Genomic DNA, 15689 nt, shown 5'->3' with positions numbered 1-15689 from the left:
GCGTCCAGCATTCATTAATATTGTGTATTTAGCGTTAACATTTTCTATTCTAACTGCGATGTGTCCATCTGTCTATCTGCATTGCAGGCCCCCTGGATTCCTGAAGAGTGTAGCCTTCTATCTAAAGCCTTTGAGACATTTCACGTCTTCCTTACTTGGCCGGCGCCATACTGCGACATTTACCAGGAGATTTTGACCTTTATTAGTGAGGAGCAAAAAGTTCCAGGTACTTTTATAATGCTGTAATAATCATTGTTCTGTACATACCGCCACTCCACAGCGGGGTCAGTGATGATGTCATTTCCGTTGACAGGGATCACCTATCAGCGTCTGGTTAGAGCAGAACAGGGCCTCTTGACGAAATCATCCTTGCCCAGCATTGTGTAAGTGAAGGTGAAATTCGCTAAGCACTGAACATTCAAGGGATTGCTCCATAAAAAAGAAGATGGAAAAAAAAAATTCAATCCACCCCTAGGATCTGGACACTTTTGTAATTGCATGCAAATTAAAATTTTGTATAACCACAGAATTTTTCAATAAGATCTATCTGTAAAGCGCCACCTGCTGTTAGTTAGTTTCCTTATTTCTCTGTCCACCTCACTGAGGTGGTTGTACATGCTCAGTTCCATCCTTAGACTACCCCCAGCCGTATCTTCAGTTTGAAGATGTGGTAGTTACAAGGAGAGAGAGAGCTGCAGCAGAAAGGACATACCATCTCAGCAAGGAAACGCCCCTGAAGTGCCAGTCTGAAGAAAATTGGAATTGGAGCAATGAATGGGAAGAACTCTGGATCCACGTGGTGTACAGGGCAGGTTCTTTGTTAGAAAAAGAGATTGTCATGTACTATATGATATCTGATTTTCATTTGTTTACACCAGTCATGGGATACCCCTTTAATTGCTGCAGCTGGAATATTTGTGAATACTACCCATTGATGAGATTTAAGCTTTGCTAATCCTATTTAACCCACATAGTATCGACACTAGCAATGTAAACTAAAGATCACACCTAAATGTAGGTATAGCGCCACCTTGTGTTTGACTTTCAGTGACTACAAAAGTGGCAAAGCAAAGTAGCAAGAGAACTGAGCGTTAGTTTAATGTCTCAAAAGTTTTCTCTTTCTTCTAGGACGGTGCTCTTGGTGAACCCTCTAGAGCTTCCTAAAGAGTTTCTGTCAGTCGTTGACAATCTCAGCAACACAGAGCAAACCCCCCAAAACACTTACATTTCTCTCATCGAGCACCTGTACCAGGCCAACCTAGGACCATCCCCTCAAATCACCGATATAAAGGAGAAACTCAAGGTAGGTATCACTAATGTGATGCATGTTACTACAGAACCACAGGATATTAAATGAAATGCAACAGGAACCAAAAGGTGCCCCCAACCTGATGAAGATCCCTGAGGCTGCCTCTACCTGACCCGGTCATGCCTCAGAGGGTTTGAAGCATGACAACTTACCCACAGTACCATCTACCCACAGTGCCGTGAGGTTCTTAAAAGGGGTTCTCCGGGAATTAAGAAAATGTAAATACTTAAATATTACTTTATTATAAATATATACCCAAATACCTTTCATTAGTTATAATGGCTCATTTTGTCTTGGGAGCAATCATTAGGAGAAATAAAACGGCCGCCATCCTATTAGTACACACAGAACCTGTCCTAATCACACAGCAGGACAAGTTACTTCATAACAATGAGATAAAGAGCTGCCTCATCCTCCTCTGTCCTCTTCTTGTCAGGGATTATGATCCTGAGTACAGCTGATAAAATGAATCTCTGTAGCAATGGAGATCATGAGGAGACATGAGGTACAGAGAAGAGGGTGGGGTAACAAGCATCAGCACTTGTTTGTATGCAGTCTCCATTACCTCAGTCTGTCCTGTCTGTCCTCTCTGGTCTGTCCTCTCTGTACTTCATGTCTCCTCATGAACTCCATTCAGGATCACTGACAAGCAGAGCAGAGAGGAGGATGAGGCAGCTGTATAGCTCAGTGATGTGAAGTAACTTGTCCTCCTGTGTGATTAGGACAGGTTCTATGTGTACTAATAGGACGGCGGCCATTTTATTTCTCCTGATGATTACTCCACAAACAAAACAAGCCATTATAACTAATGAAAGGAAATATATTTAGAACAAAGTAATATTTAAGTATTTTTATTTTCCTAATTCCTGGAGAACCCCTTAAAACTAGTGTTCTCAGCTGAATACGGATGTGATTATGTCATGAGGTTATGTCTCTTTTCAGTCCAAGACTGTAGAGGAACTTGAAACGGTCGTTGTCGATTTGACAGAGACTGTAGAACAAGCAGCCAATGACAGCGACATAGGAAAAAACAGGGAGTGGTTAAAGGCAAAGCTGCAGGAGATTGGGAAACAAGCTGATTTTCTAGGGGACAAAACAGGTGAGTTTCCTTTAAACCCTTTAAGACCGAGCCAAGCTTTGTTTTTGCAAATTTGTTTTTTTTTTCCTTTCTAATCCTTTCTACCTTCCAAAAGCCACAACTTTTCAAATTTTTCATTCACATAGGCATAGAAGGACTTATTTTTTTCGGGACTTTTTTAATGGCACCATTTAATTTACGATACCTTGCATTTCAATACAATTCTGCTATGGTTTTTTGGGTCTAAAAATGACATGACGTCCTTATTCTGTGGGTCAATACGATTATGGCAATACCAAATTTGCATATTTCTTCACTACGGTGTTCACCATGCAGGAAAAATATTTTGATATTTTAATAGTTTGGACTAGGGTTGTCACGATAACAAAATTTTGATTCGATTTTGATACCATAAAAAAGTATTGCAAAACTTGATACCACGCAAAAAAAAAAATAAAACACAAAAAAAGCATTTTATGGAATGTCCGGCCCATAATTGAACAGTCCTATCCTAATTTTTGGGGGGACAAGGTTACTAAAAAATGGCGTTTTTATAGTGAAGTTTTTATTTATTAATTTTTTCTGTTACGGTGTTCACCGCATAGGAGATTTTTTAAATATTTTAATAGTTTGGACTTTTTGGACGTGGCGATATGTAATATGTTAATTTATTTATTGCTTATATATTTTATATGTAAAGTTGGGAAAGGGGGTGATTTATACTTAATATTTTAGTGTGTGTTTTTTTTTAACTTTAAATTTTTTACTTTTTATTTAATAACTATTTCCCCCCTTGGGGGTTAAAACCTGGGATCTTTTGATCTCTTGTCCCATTCACCCTAATAGAGCAAGGAGCTTACCATGGCAGCCAAAGCGTCCAGGCTGCCGTGGTAAATGATCAGAGCCCCGTGATTATATTGCTGGGGCTCCGATCGGAATTGCCGCTGCACCACCAATGAAGAGGGGGGGGGACCCTGTGGCCACTGCCACCAATGATTTAATACTGGTGTTGGTGGGGGGGGAGGGCGCACTGCCCCACCAATGAAGATAACTAACGTTTAATACAAATACACGATACAGGTGCCGGCGGCAGAATCACATAGCCGACACCCGACCTCTATGACAGGGAGCTGCGATCAGCGGCAGTTAACCCCTCAGGTGCCACACTTCCGCTGATCGCAGCACCCTGTCAAAGAGGTCGGGTCTCGGCTATGTGATTCTGCAGCCGGCATCCGCCTCCTGTATTTGTATTAATGGTTTAGTTATCTTCATTGGTGGCGCAGTGGCCACAGCCCCTCTTCTCCTCCTCCCCTCTTTCCCTTCACTGGTGGCAGCAGCAGCAGCGGCACAGGGGAAGGAAGAGACTCCTTCTCCACTGTGCTGCTGAGTGAACATGGTGCGCGCTGAGAGCAGCACGTACCATGTTCTGTGAGCGCAGCCTAGTATCGGTAAAAGGCAAATCTCGGTATCGAGTGGGTATCAATAATTCGATACCCGGTGCAACCCTAGTTTGGACATTTTCGGACACGGCAACACCTGTTAAGTTTTCATTTTTATTATTTATTTTAATATGTAAAATTGGGAAAGGGAGGTGACTTGAATTTTTAATATTATAGTTGGGTTTTAAAAAAAAAAAAGTAACATTTTTTTACTTTACTTTTTGAATTTTGCAGACCGCACATCGCCGCCACTTAATAGAAAATGCCTATTCTTGTCCGCAATTGCGGACAAGAATAGGACATGTTCTATTTTTTTCGGGAACGGAATCGCAGACCCGGAAGTGCGGATCCGCTATTCCGGATCCGGGCAGCACATCGTGCTGCCCTATAGAAATTAATAGGTCCGCAATTCCGTTCCGCAAAATGCGGAACGAAATTGCTGACGTGTGAATGAACCCTTATGCTGTAAATTTTTGTCATCATATGGGACTCGAACATTCAATCTTCTGATTGCTTGTCCCAGAGACTGCAATAAAATACAACTGAAGTCTATAGAATTTTCACAGGCTTCATTAGGCATCGCTTATCAGGCAGTTAGGCCCCATGCCGTCATAGAAAGTGAACGGAGCCCCGTGATTTCGCCACAGGGGCTCCTGTGTCTAACCTCACAGATGCCTTGGTCTTTAGTGACAGCAGCATCTGAAGTTAAATGACCAGGATTGGCGTCATCACCGATCCTAGTCACTGCTGATGGGTGCCTGCTGTAGGAATGCACGGTGTATGAATTCCAAGTCTGCATTTATATCCTGCTGTATGCCAGCAATTGTTACCTAGTCACAAAAAATGTACAAGACCTTCTTTTACCTTTAACCAGGTATCTCCGTGGGCCAGTTTCAACCCATCTATCTTCCAGTTCCCAAATGTTACACATACACCTGGGATCAGGACAACTTTGGTAAGAACATATATATGTATTTTTTTTATACATTACTAATATATTCTAGGATAGTCATGATGCTTACTGTAGCTATTGCATTCATTTAACTGCTTTTAAATTAGCCAATTAAGGAATTTGCTATTACAACAGTCTCTAACCACAGACATGTACATCAGCACCTAATCTAATTTCTTGGTAACTCCTTCCCCTATCACTCCCCTCCTTGATTTACACTGAAATCACTAAAATGTTTGCAAAATCTTTACACAGTAATGACAGCAATTAATACCGCCATTGTGCTGTTTTCAGGGTTACATACTCTGCTCAGAAGTCTCTGACATGCTTAATGCATCTGTCAGAGTTATCTCATTAAGCTGCTTTTAATTACTTTGTTACTGGTGCTATGAACCTTTTGGTGTAGATGGATAAATGGAGATGCTGCATTCCTCAGGAGAGGATGGGCATTCGGTATATATAATGTATGATGCCTCCAAAGCAGAATTGGTTTACTTGGACTGCAGTCTCTAATGCACAGGGCAATGATCAAGAATAAAGCATTTGGTCCCGATCACCTCCCAATCATTCGGCTAAACTTACATGCAACAATCATCCCTTCTGTATGGGGATGAATGATCACTGCTGCGATTGTTCATCCTCATACAGTTTGTTGGCAGCACATCAGTGTTCACACAAGGCAATGATTGGCCTACAAACAATGTAGAAACATTTTGTTCCAGATAACTAGTCAGATGTTCGGGCCATGTAAAAGGGCCTTAAAGGTAATCTATCACCAGCACCTCCCTCTCCAGCTGTTTGCACAGACACACAACTGTAGTTCACCTGATTAAAACAATGTTTCTCTTTTGTAGATATGAGGCTTTGTTCCCAAGTTATGCTACTCTTTCTAAACATGCAAATTAGAAATGTTGGTGCAAATAGGGTGCCACCGCTGCTCCTATTGCAGCCAAGCTCCGCTCCTTTCTGTGGTCAGCCCCACCCTCCGTGCCTTGCCATTGCCTGGGCCTAATAATCAAAGCATCCAGGGAGGGGCTGGCCACAGAAAGGAGCGGAGCTTGGCTGCAACAAGAGCAATGGTGACACCCTCATTGCAACAAAGGCCAAATTTGCATATTAAGTATCATAACTTGGGTACGGAGCGTTTTAATCAGGTGAATCACTGCTAAGTGTCTGTGCACACAGTTGGATAGGGTGGTCACTGGTGAAAGATTCCTTTTGAAGGAGTTTTCTGCTTTCCCCATATTGATGACCTATCCTCAGGATAGGTCATGAATTTCAGCCCCACCGATCAGTGTTTCTGCAGTCATTAGGTGCATGGGGGTCTGACCCCTACCAATCTGATAATTATGACTTATCCTGAGGATTGGTCATCAATATGGGGAAGCAAAAAATCCCTTTAAGTCTCACTTTGTTTTGCAATGTTATCAGATATTAATTGACCATTCAATACTTTGGCAGATGTCCTAAATAACATACTTTTACCTGAAGAAGACACTAGAGCAACCAGTCTTTCTCCAGAATATGAAGTTAATGAGGAAGACAATGAAGATGGTGAAGAGGAAGAAGAAGAAGAGGAATTGGAAGAGGTAGAAGAGGAAATTCATAACAATAATACCAAGAGAGATTCTGTATTCTCTAGTAACTCCAGACGTTATGTGTACTGGAGCATGCCAAGTGACGTACAAGAGAAAGCCAACATGGCCAACATCTCTAACCACTCCATGCAATTTGTCTCCAACCTGTCCAGTTGTGTAGATAGTGGATACATTGAAGACAGTGATGACAGTTCCCAGGAGACACCAGAAAGGATAGATTACCAAGAAGAAAAGGTCAATCGAAAATTTACTCAAAAGATCCGTAAACTCTTTACACCCAAGAACCATTTATCTAAGGGAAAGTCAAAGACTGATTTGAGCAATTCTCCCACCTATTCTCTAACAGGATCTATGTCCAGTTTGCAGAATATACCATTAAGACGAGCAGGTAGCTTATGTACGCCGCAGGTGAGACGAGTGCCTGTACGATCAAAAAGATCTCAGTCACTTCCCCAACATGCTCTTGGTGCCCATATCTGGGAAGTCCAACAGAACCAAAAACTGGCTTTGAAAAGAAGGCCTTTCCTGAGCTCTAATGAGGACTCCAAAGCTTCCACATTGAGGGTTGTGGTGTTTGGTTCTGATCGAATTTCTGGAAAGTTAGCTCGAGCTTACAGCAATCTAAGGTAAAAACCCTACATCTTCTGTCCCTTTTTGCATATTTTATGTAATATCAGAATAAATCAAATACCCTCCATACATCTCAGGCCTAATCTCCTGACCCCGCCTCACATGTAATATCCACTCCACAACCTGCCCTCTTTATACACCTGTGATCTAACCTCCTGATACCGCCCCATGTGTAATTTCCAGTCCACAACCTGTCTTCTACATGCATCTCTGACCTAATCTCCTGATACCTCCTCACATGAAATCTCCAGTCCACAACCCGTCCTCTCCATACATCTCAGGCCTAATCTCCTGATACCTCCTCACATTAAATCTCTATTCCACAACCCGTCCTCTGCATATATCTCTGACCTAACCTCCTGATACCTCCTCACATGTAATCTCCAGTCCACATCCTAATCTCCTGATACGTCCTCACATGAAATCTCCAGTCAACCTGTTCCCTCCATACATCTCTATTCTAATCTTCTGATACCTCCCGACATGAATCTCTAGTCCACAACCTGTCCTCTCCATGCATCTGACCTAATCTCCTGATACTTCCTCATATGAACTCTCCAGTCAACAACCTGTTCCTTCCATACATCTCTGTCCTAATCTCCTGATACTTCCCCACATGTATTCTCTGATCCTGATTTTCTCTCCTCTGGTTTGCTTCTCACTCAACCTTCTCCAATATTTCTCCTCTGCATCCTGTATACTCTGGGCCTCATTAGCCCACCAGATCAGACTCCCCCCTACCTTCGAATCCTTACATAGCAACTTGCATACTCACCTCTTCAGAAAAGCGTCTCCACTTCATATATGAGCAGCTTCTACCCTCACATAACATCCCCTTCACCCTTTCCTTGTAGATTGTAAGCCTTCACTGGCAGGGTCCTCTCTCCCTCTGTACCAGTCTGTTACTCATTTAGTTCATGTTTATTGAACTTGTTGCTTTTGTCCATTGTCATGAATTTAAAGGGAATCTGTGGGCTCCAAAATACGGCCAAACTAGCGCAAGCAGTGTACAGTGTAAGTGACCCTGAGTCAGTTTATGCCATTTTTTACTAACTTTCTTTCCTACGCTGTGCTCCCATGAACCAAAAGTAATTGAGAGGACTCAAGGAGGAGTCCTCTCAATACATTTGTATTGAGAGGACTCCTCCTTGAGTCCTCTCAATTATGTACATGAGCTTGTGAGTCCTCTCAATGCATTTTACAGTTATTTTGTGGGAGCACAGCATCAGAACGCGGGTATGATGATAAAAATTACATAATTGGACTCAGCGTCATTGACACTATACACTGCATACTCTCGTTTAGGGTGTTGTTGGAGCCGACAAATTCCCTCTAAACCCTTTTTCATTCGAACAGTTCCATAATAATAGCTTCCAAGCAATGCTTTCTTTGCTCACTGTCTCCAACTTTGATTTTCAGGTTAAAGGAAAGTAAATGCCCACTGTTAACAAGGTTCTTTAAGCTACAGCTATACTACGTGCCAGTGAGAAGAAACAGTCTTTCTCCAACCGTAACACTGACAAACCCTGACTCCCCTTTAAAATCCCCAAGCCCATCAGGAAAGAATGCTCCAGAGGTAAGGTCTCTCTAACCTAGTATGATGTAGTAACCACTGAATTTCCATTATGCACTGTAGCAAAATATGGAGCATTAAAGGAACTTGGTTGCAAGCAGCAGAAATATGAATGCAGCTCTTGATGTGAATGTTAGTATTTAAAGACTACCAAAGATCAACAGGGCATTCTAGATCCCTGACTGAATATAACTGAACAACAAAACTTAAAGAGGATCTTTCACCTCCCCTGACATGCCTGTTTTAATTGCTTCATGCATTCCCCATGTAATAACAATTCTGGAGCATCTATTCTTATGGCTCTATGTTGTGACATTCCCTTATTATTTCTACTAGAAGTTATGAATGAATTACTAGCAGTCTGCAGTAAGGGTACAGAGGGGAGGTAACCAGTTGGGGGTGTACCTGCACGGACTGACAATGGCAGCACTGATTGGATAGAGTGAGTCTGTGCAGGTCCAACTACCTGCATTCATAAAAAAAAGGTTTAGGTATGAACTAAATGTCACAGTGTCTATCCCGCCAGGATATGACAGGAACAGAGGAAAGCACTAATGACATCTCTCACTACATCGGGATGCTGGATCCATGGTACAAGAGGAACATCCTGGGTCTGATGGATCTTTCTACATCCGTTCTCTCGCAGGTAATCAAAAACTCTGAGCTACTTGTGGCCATTTCACAACTTGTCATGCCGCAGACTCTCAAATATAAGGCTGGTCCTCACAGATATATCAGAGTTAAAGCCCAAGGAAAACCTAAACAGGCTGTGTGCTACATGTCCAGTGATTTTTTTCCCTTTGACATCCCATTTCTATGGGGAAGCGTCGGCACCATGGACAGCTGAAGAAACTGCTGAGCACCATAGAGATAGCTCATAGCTGTGTCTTGACCTTGTTTGGCAGTATCATCGGCTACTTAGATACCTGTATATTTCAATACAATTGATGATCGATTGTTCTCTTCTATACTCTCTTGCAGTCTTCTACACCTGAAAATGGCCCAGCAGAGACCCAAAAGCTGCCCATACTTTCCGACATGGTGCTGTATTATTGCCGTTTTGCCAACCGGTCTCTACTTCTCCAGTTGTACCAGGCTGAGGTAACCACGCTGTGCATCAAATGGTCTAGGGAATATCCTTCCTGCATCTAGATCAGTGCCTCATTAAAAAATTTACCTTTATGGTTTCCATGAGAAGTGCGTTCCTGGTTAACACATTTCTGACAAAATAAATGGCCATGAAATAGTTTGTTTAATTCTATCTTCACAATGCTTCTGTCACTGCTAGCTTTTTAAAAATGCAGCCTACACTAGCAAACAAACAATCTCAAAGTCCTAATTAGAGATGAGCGAATTTCTAAAAAATTAGATTCAGCCGGTTCGCAAAATTTTTTGAAAAAATTCAGTTCGATCCGAATTTATTAGTGGCGAGTCGCGTTAAAAAATGACTATTTCCTGGCTGCAGAGAACCTTTATAGTGGTGTAGAACACTGTGCCTTGCAGTAACACACATAGGGAGTCTGCTGTGGTAGTGAAACAATACTGTGAGTTAGTATAATCTGTAGATGACAGGTCGCTCTTGGAATCACTGCACACTTTACTTATTTGGGCAGTTACAGGGCCAAAACTGACCAAATAACTCAAGTGTGAACTCAGCCTTACAGGTCAATGTTAGCATCAAGAAAAAGCACACTCCTTTTACACGGTTATCCTGTAGGCCATGTCATGCATGTCATGCAGGCCTTACAGCTGTTACATAGACAGGATCCATTGTGCATCTCATTTTTCCTTCCTTCTGACAGATCAGAAGAAGGGTCAAATAAATGATGATGTCAGCCAGGCTGAAAGGCAAAATAGTGGCCCAGTCATGAAGTGGGGAGGGTGGTTACAGCATGAGAATTCCACAGAGTGGCCCTATGACATAGTGGTGAGGTGGAAGCAGCATGAGGAGACCACAGAATGGCCCAATGACAGAGTCTGGAGGTGGCAGCAGCATCAGGAGGAGACCACAGCATGGCACAATGACAATGTGGAGGTGGCAGCAGCATCAGGAGGGCACAGAGAGGCACAATGACAGAGTGAGGAGGTGGTGGCAGCAGAAGCATCAGGAGGAGGCCACAGGGTGGCACAATGACAGTGGGGAGGTGGCAGCAGCAGCAGCATCAGGTGGCCACAGAGTGCCACAATGACAGAGTGTCGAGGTGGCGGCAGCAGCGGCAGCATCATGAGGAGGCCACAGGGTGGCACAATGACAGTGTGGAGCTAGCAGCAGCATGAGGAGACCACAGTGTGGCACAATGACAGAGTGTGGAAGTGGCAGCAGCAGCATCAGGAGGAGGCCACAAGGTGTCACAATGACAGTGTAGAGGTGGCAGCATCATCATCATCAGGAGGCCACAGAGTGGCACAATGACAGAGTGTGGAGGTGGCGGCAGCACCAGCATCAGGAGGAGGCCACAGGGTGGCACAATGACAGTGTGGAGGTGGCAGCAGCAGCATGAGGATACCACAGAGTGGCTCAATGACAGAGTGTGGAGGTGGCAGCAGCATCAGAAGGACACAGAGTGGCAAGGTGACATAGTGTTGAGGTAGCAGCAGCATCAGGAGACCACAGAGTGGCAAGGTGATATTGTGTGGAGGTGGCAGCAGCATCAGGAGACCACAGAGTTGCAAGGTGACATAGTGTGGAAGTGGCAGCAGCATCAGGAGACCACAGAGTGGAAAGGTGACATAGTGTAGAGTGACAGCAGCATCAGGAGACCATAGAGTGATCCGGTGACAGAGTGGGGAGGTGGGTGGCAATACCAGTACCAGCTGAAGATGGTGGGTGAAAGGAGGAGCACTTGGCATCAGATTTGTGGCATCAGGCGGGTGGTAGCATCAGAATAGTAGCTGAGGCATGTAGCCAGAAGAAACCGGTCTCTTTTGTCAAAGTGTTGGTGTGGCCCCATGGATAATTTAGTCTGATGCATCAGGCACTGGTGGGTGGAAATCCTGGCTGATCCACACCTGATTCATCTTGGCAAATGTCAGTCTCTCCACAAGACAGGCGAGTTCTTCTTGGGGTAACTATGGCCCCCGCCGCACTAAGCACCTGCTCTGATGCCACACTACTGGCCGGGCAGGACAGATTTTTCAGGGCAAACTCTGCCAGTTGCGGCCACAAATCCAGTTTGGCTGCCCAGTAGTCCAGTGGATCTTCAATGTGGGGTGGCAGGGTGCTGTCCAAGTATGCCACCACCTGCTGGTTCAGGTCCTGCTCCAGGTCTAGCTGCTGCTGGCGAGTAGTTTCTTCACTAGGCAGGTGAAGAAAGCTGCTCATCAGCGACTCTAGACTTAAGTTGCTGCTGACGGAGCTGGAACTGCTCCTACCCTGCCAAAGCAGCCATGGCATGAAGTGAGCACAGAGGGACCCCCCCGGTCAGACCTGCGAGAGGATGGACGATGGCGCAGATAGGCAGCATCCAACTGACTATATAGGATGCCTCTATAGTAGTTCAGTTTGTCCTCCCTCTCAGCGGGTGTAAAAAAAGGCCCCCACTTAGGACCGGTAGTGAAGGTCCAACAAAGTGGAGAGCCAGAAGTCATCCCTCTGCCGAATGGTGACAATTCGGCTGTCACTACGCAAGAAAGTGAGCATGCATCGGGCCATTTGTACAAATGCCTCAGAGGGACTTCCTGCCTTCATCTCCACTGTATACTGCCACGGTGTGTCTGGGTCCTCTGCCTCGTATTCCTCATCGCCCTGTAGCTCCTCTGGCTGCTCCTGCTCCTCCCTGTCCTATCAACTGTGTAAAAAAAACACCCATTTTGCTACACATTGCCTGTGCTCAAATATCCTCCTCCTCCTCCAGTTCAGACCCCACAGGGCTCATGTGGCCGTGAGATCTAGGCACCACATCTCCAGTCCCCTGACCAGCCAGATTTACCAACATCTGTTCCAGGACATGAAGCAGTGGAATGACGTTGTTCATCCCGTAGTCCTGGCGACTGACAAATAACGTGGCCTCCTCAAAGGGCCTGAGCAATCGGCAGGTGTCACGCATGAGCTGCCACTGGCTGACATCGAAGTTACACAGAGGAGTACTCCTGTCCACTTGGATCATCAAGAAATCTTTTATGGCCTTTCTCTGTTCGTATAGTCGGTCCAACATATGGAGGGTGGAATTCCAACGGGTGGAAATACCAGTACCAGCATGGGGTATAATTACCAGATGTTGATTCAGTTACATATTTATTCTCAGAGAATTCTTGTACAGTCACTCAGAATTGAGAAAGCTCGTTGGAAGAACGAGTGAAACGTTTTCAAGAAATCTACAGTAAGTCCAGTTGCCTTGATTTATTTTTTACAGATATACCATGACCTGGATAATTGAGAACCATCACAGATATGTTGGGGGATGCTGTTCTGCCGCTGAAGCTCAAGGAGGGTGTGCTTTGCGCTGTACAAGTGGCTGAAGTGCATGCAAAGTTTCCTGGCCATTTTTAGGATGTCTTGCAGATGGGTGGAAGACTTCAGGAACCGCTTGACAACCAGATTGAACACGTGAGCCATGCAGGGTGCATGGTTCAGCCCTCCTTGACACAGCACCGACACCATGTTCTTCCCGTTATCAGTCACTATGGTTCCGATTTTGAGTTGTCGCGGATTAAGCCAGCATTCGATTTCTTTATGAAGGACACGGAGCAGTTCCTCCCCTGTGTTCACCCAGACAAACGAGGTGCAGAATAGCGTGACACCGACGTGCCCTGCACATGTTGTATGCTGGAGGGGCACTGTGAATTGTCCCTGCAGTGAAGGCTGAGGACACGGTGGAGGATGAGGAGGCAGAGGCGGACATTGTCACAGGACCAATGGCGTGAGAATGTGGAGGCGGAAGCGGCGTCACCTTGCCAAGTTGCTGGTGTGGCTGTGCAGGAACCACATTCACCCAGTGGGCCATAAAGGATATGTATTGTCCCTGACCGTAGTTATAGCTCCAGAAGTCGGCGCTGCCATGCACTTTGGCAGATACCGACAGTCTCAAGGACTGGCCCACCTTTTGTTCTACATACGTGTGCATGGCTGGTACTGCGTTTTTGGCAAAGAAATGACGGCTTGGGACTCTCCACTTCAGCTCGACACAAGCCATCAGTCCTCTGAAAGGTGCAGAGTCCACCATTTGGAAAGGGAGGGACTGCAGCACCAGGAACTTGTCCAGGAGTACATTTAGCTTCTGCGCCGTTGAATGAGTGCACGCATTTGTTGTCTCTTGGCAATCGCTTCGGTGATCGATTGCTGATAAAATGACTGACAAGGAGTAGGAGGAGGAGCGGGAGCATCAGGACCAGCAGATGATGGGAAGGACAGACAGCTCCCTTCGTATGAGGTGGTGGAACCTTGTCAGCCTGAAATCGGGTGCGTGCCACTGGGTGATGCAGCGGTTGCTGCGGCAGACTGGACCACCACATCGGAGCCACGGTTCTCCCAGGCCACTTTATGGTGACGCTGCACATGTTGACGCAGGGCCATGGTGCCAACATTGGCACCCTGGCCACGCTTCATCTTCTGCCCACAGATTCTACAAATAGCCATGTTCACCTCCTCTGGAGGCTTAACAAAAAACTGCCACACTGTCGAGTAGGTGATTTTACCCCCAACACTCCGCACTGACTGACTGCTACCGACACTGCTCCCGTGAAACCCTGCACCACTACTTTCTGGGCAGGTAGGCTCCTGCTAAGTGGGTGGTCTACCCCGGGTACGTTTGGCTCCCGACCTCCCACCTTGCTGACTCCTGGCCACGCAGGCGACTTGATGCCTCACAGGCAAGCTGCCACCCTCTTCTCCCGATGATGATGAAGCCCCTTATTCACCTGGCTCCTTAGCAGGGTTGTCACCCATAAAAAAGTATTGCGATACTCGATACCATTCGATACCACGCAAAAAAATAAAACACCAAGAAAGCCGCGTGCATTCCGCATTTTATGGAACGTCCGGCCCATAATCGAACAGTCCTATCCTTTTTTTGGGGGGGACAAGATGACAAAAAAAAATGGCGAATCACACGGTTTTTATTTTTATTTTTTTCTGAGATTTTTTTATATTTTCATAGTTTGGACTTTTCAGACGTGGCGATATGTAATATGTTTATTTATTTATTCTTTATATATTTTATATGTAAAATTGGGAAAGGGTGTGATTTATACTTAATATATATATATTTTTTTATTTAATAAATATTTTCCGCCTTAGGGGCTAGAACCTGGAATCTTTTAATCCCTTGTCCTATTCACCCTAATAGAGCTCTAAGAGGGTCAATAGGACTTCACACTCTCCCTGCTGGCCTGTGCTCACAGTAGCAGGGAGCTTACCATGGAGGCCAAGGCTTCAGTAGTATCCTGGCTGCCATTTTAACCTATCGGAGCCCCAGGATTAAACTGCTAGGGAGCCGATCACTGTACCACTAATGAAGAGGGCGGAGGGGACCCTGTGGCCACTGCCACCAATGATTTTAATACTGGGGAGGTTGGGGGTGGGGGGTGCACTGTGCCACCAATGACTAATACTGTGGTTGGGGGTGGGGCACCGCCAATGATAATTGACCTCTAATACAGATACAGGAGGCGGGTGCCAGCGGCAGAATCACATAGCCGACACCCGGCCTCTAAAACAGGTAGCTGCGATCAGCAGGAGGTTAACCCCTCAGGTGCTGAGGAGTTAACTGCCGCTGATCGCAACTCCCTGTCATAGCGGCCGGGTGCCGGCTATGTGTTTCTGCCGCCGGCACCCGCCTCCTGTGTCTGTATTAAACGTTAATTATCATTGGTGGAACAGTGGTCACAGTTCCTCCCATCCTCCGCCCCTCTCTCTCCTCATTGGCGGCAGCAGCAGCACAGGGGGGAGGGAGGGACTGCTTTCTTCTCCCCTGTGCTGCTGAGGGAACATGGAGCGCGCTGAGAGCAGTGCGCTCCATGTTCTGCGATACTAGACTGTGCAGTAGCACAGCCTAGTATCGGTAAAAGGCAGATCCCGGTATCGAATCGATACCGCTACAAAAGTATCGATTTGGTATTGATATTTTGATAACCGGTGCAACCCTACTCCCAAGTGCGATCAGCCATATCATC

The 15689-nt window shown here is 45.4% G+C and overlaps 1 protein-coding gene across 2 annotated transcripts in view; it reads left to right on the top strand.

The window, feature by feature from the left end:
• PIK3R5 (phosphoinositide-3-kinase regulatory subunit 5) overlaps positions 1-15689 on the top strand; it is a 117534-nt gene that overhangs the window by 63791 nt on the left and 38054 nt on the right. For both annotated transcript variants that reach the window (XM_040437493.1, XM_040437492.1), the window contains exons 5-13: positions 88-226; positions 314-383; positions 1129-1303; positions 2252-2408; positions 4701-4781; positions 6240-7002; positions 8426-8582; positions 9106-9225; positions 9561-9680. In XM_040437493.1, coding sequence (XP_040293427.1) covers positions 88-226; positions 314-383; positions 1129-1303; positions 2252-2408; positions 4701-4781; positions 6240-7002; positions 8426-8582; positions 9106-9225; positions 9561-9680 — 1782 coding nt within the window. The remainder of the gene's footprint in view (positions 1-87; positions 227-313; positions 384-1128; positions 1304-2251; positions 2409-4700; positions 4782-6239; positions 7003-8425; positions 8583-9105; positions 9226-9560; positions 9681-15689) is intronic.

Source organism: Bufo bufo, chromosome 6 (assembly GCF_905171765.1).
Source record: "Bufo bufo chromosome 6, aBufBuf1.1, whole genome shotgun sequence".
In the NCBI taxonomy this organism is placed as follows: Eukaryota; Metazoa; Chordata; class Amphibia; order Anura; family Bufonidae; genus Bufo; species Bufo bufo.
This window is presented reverse-complemented; position numbering and strand designations above follow the sequence as displayed.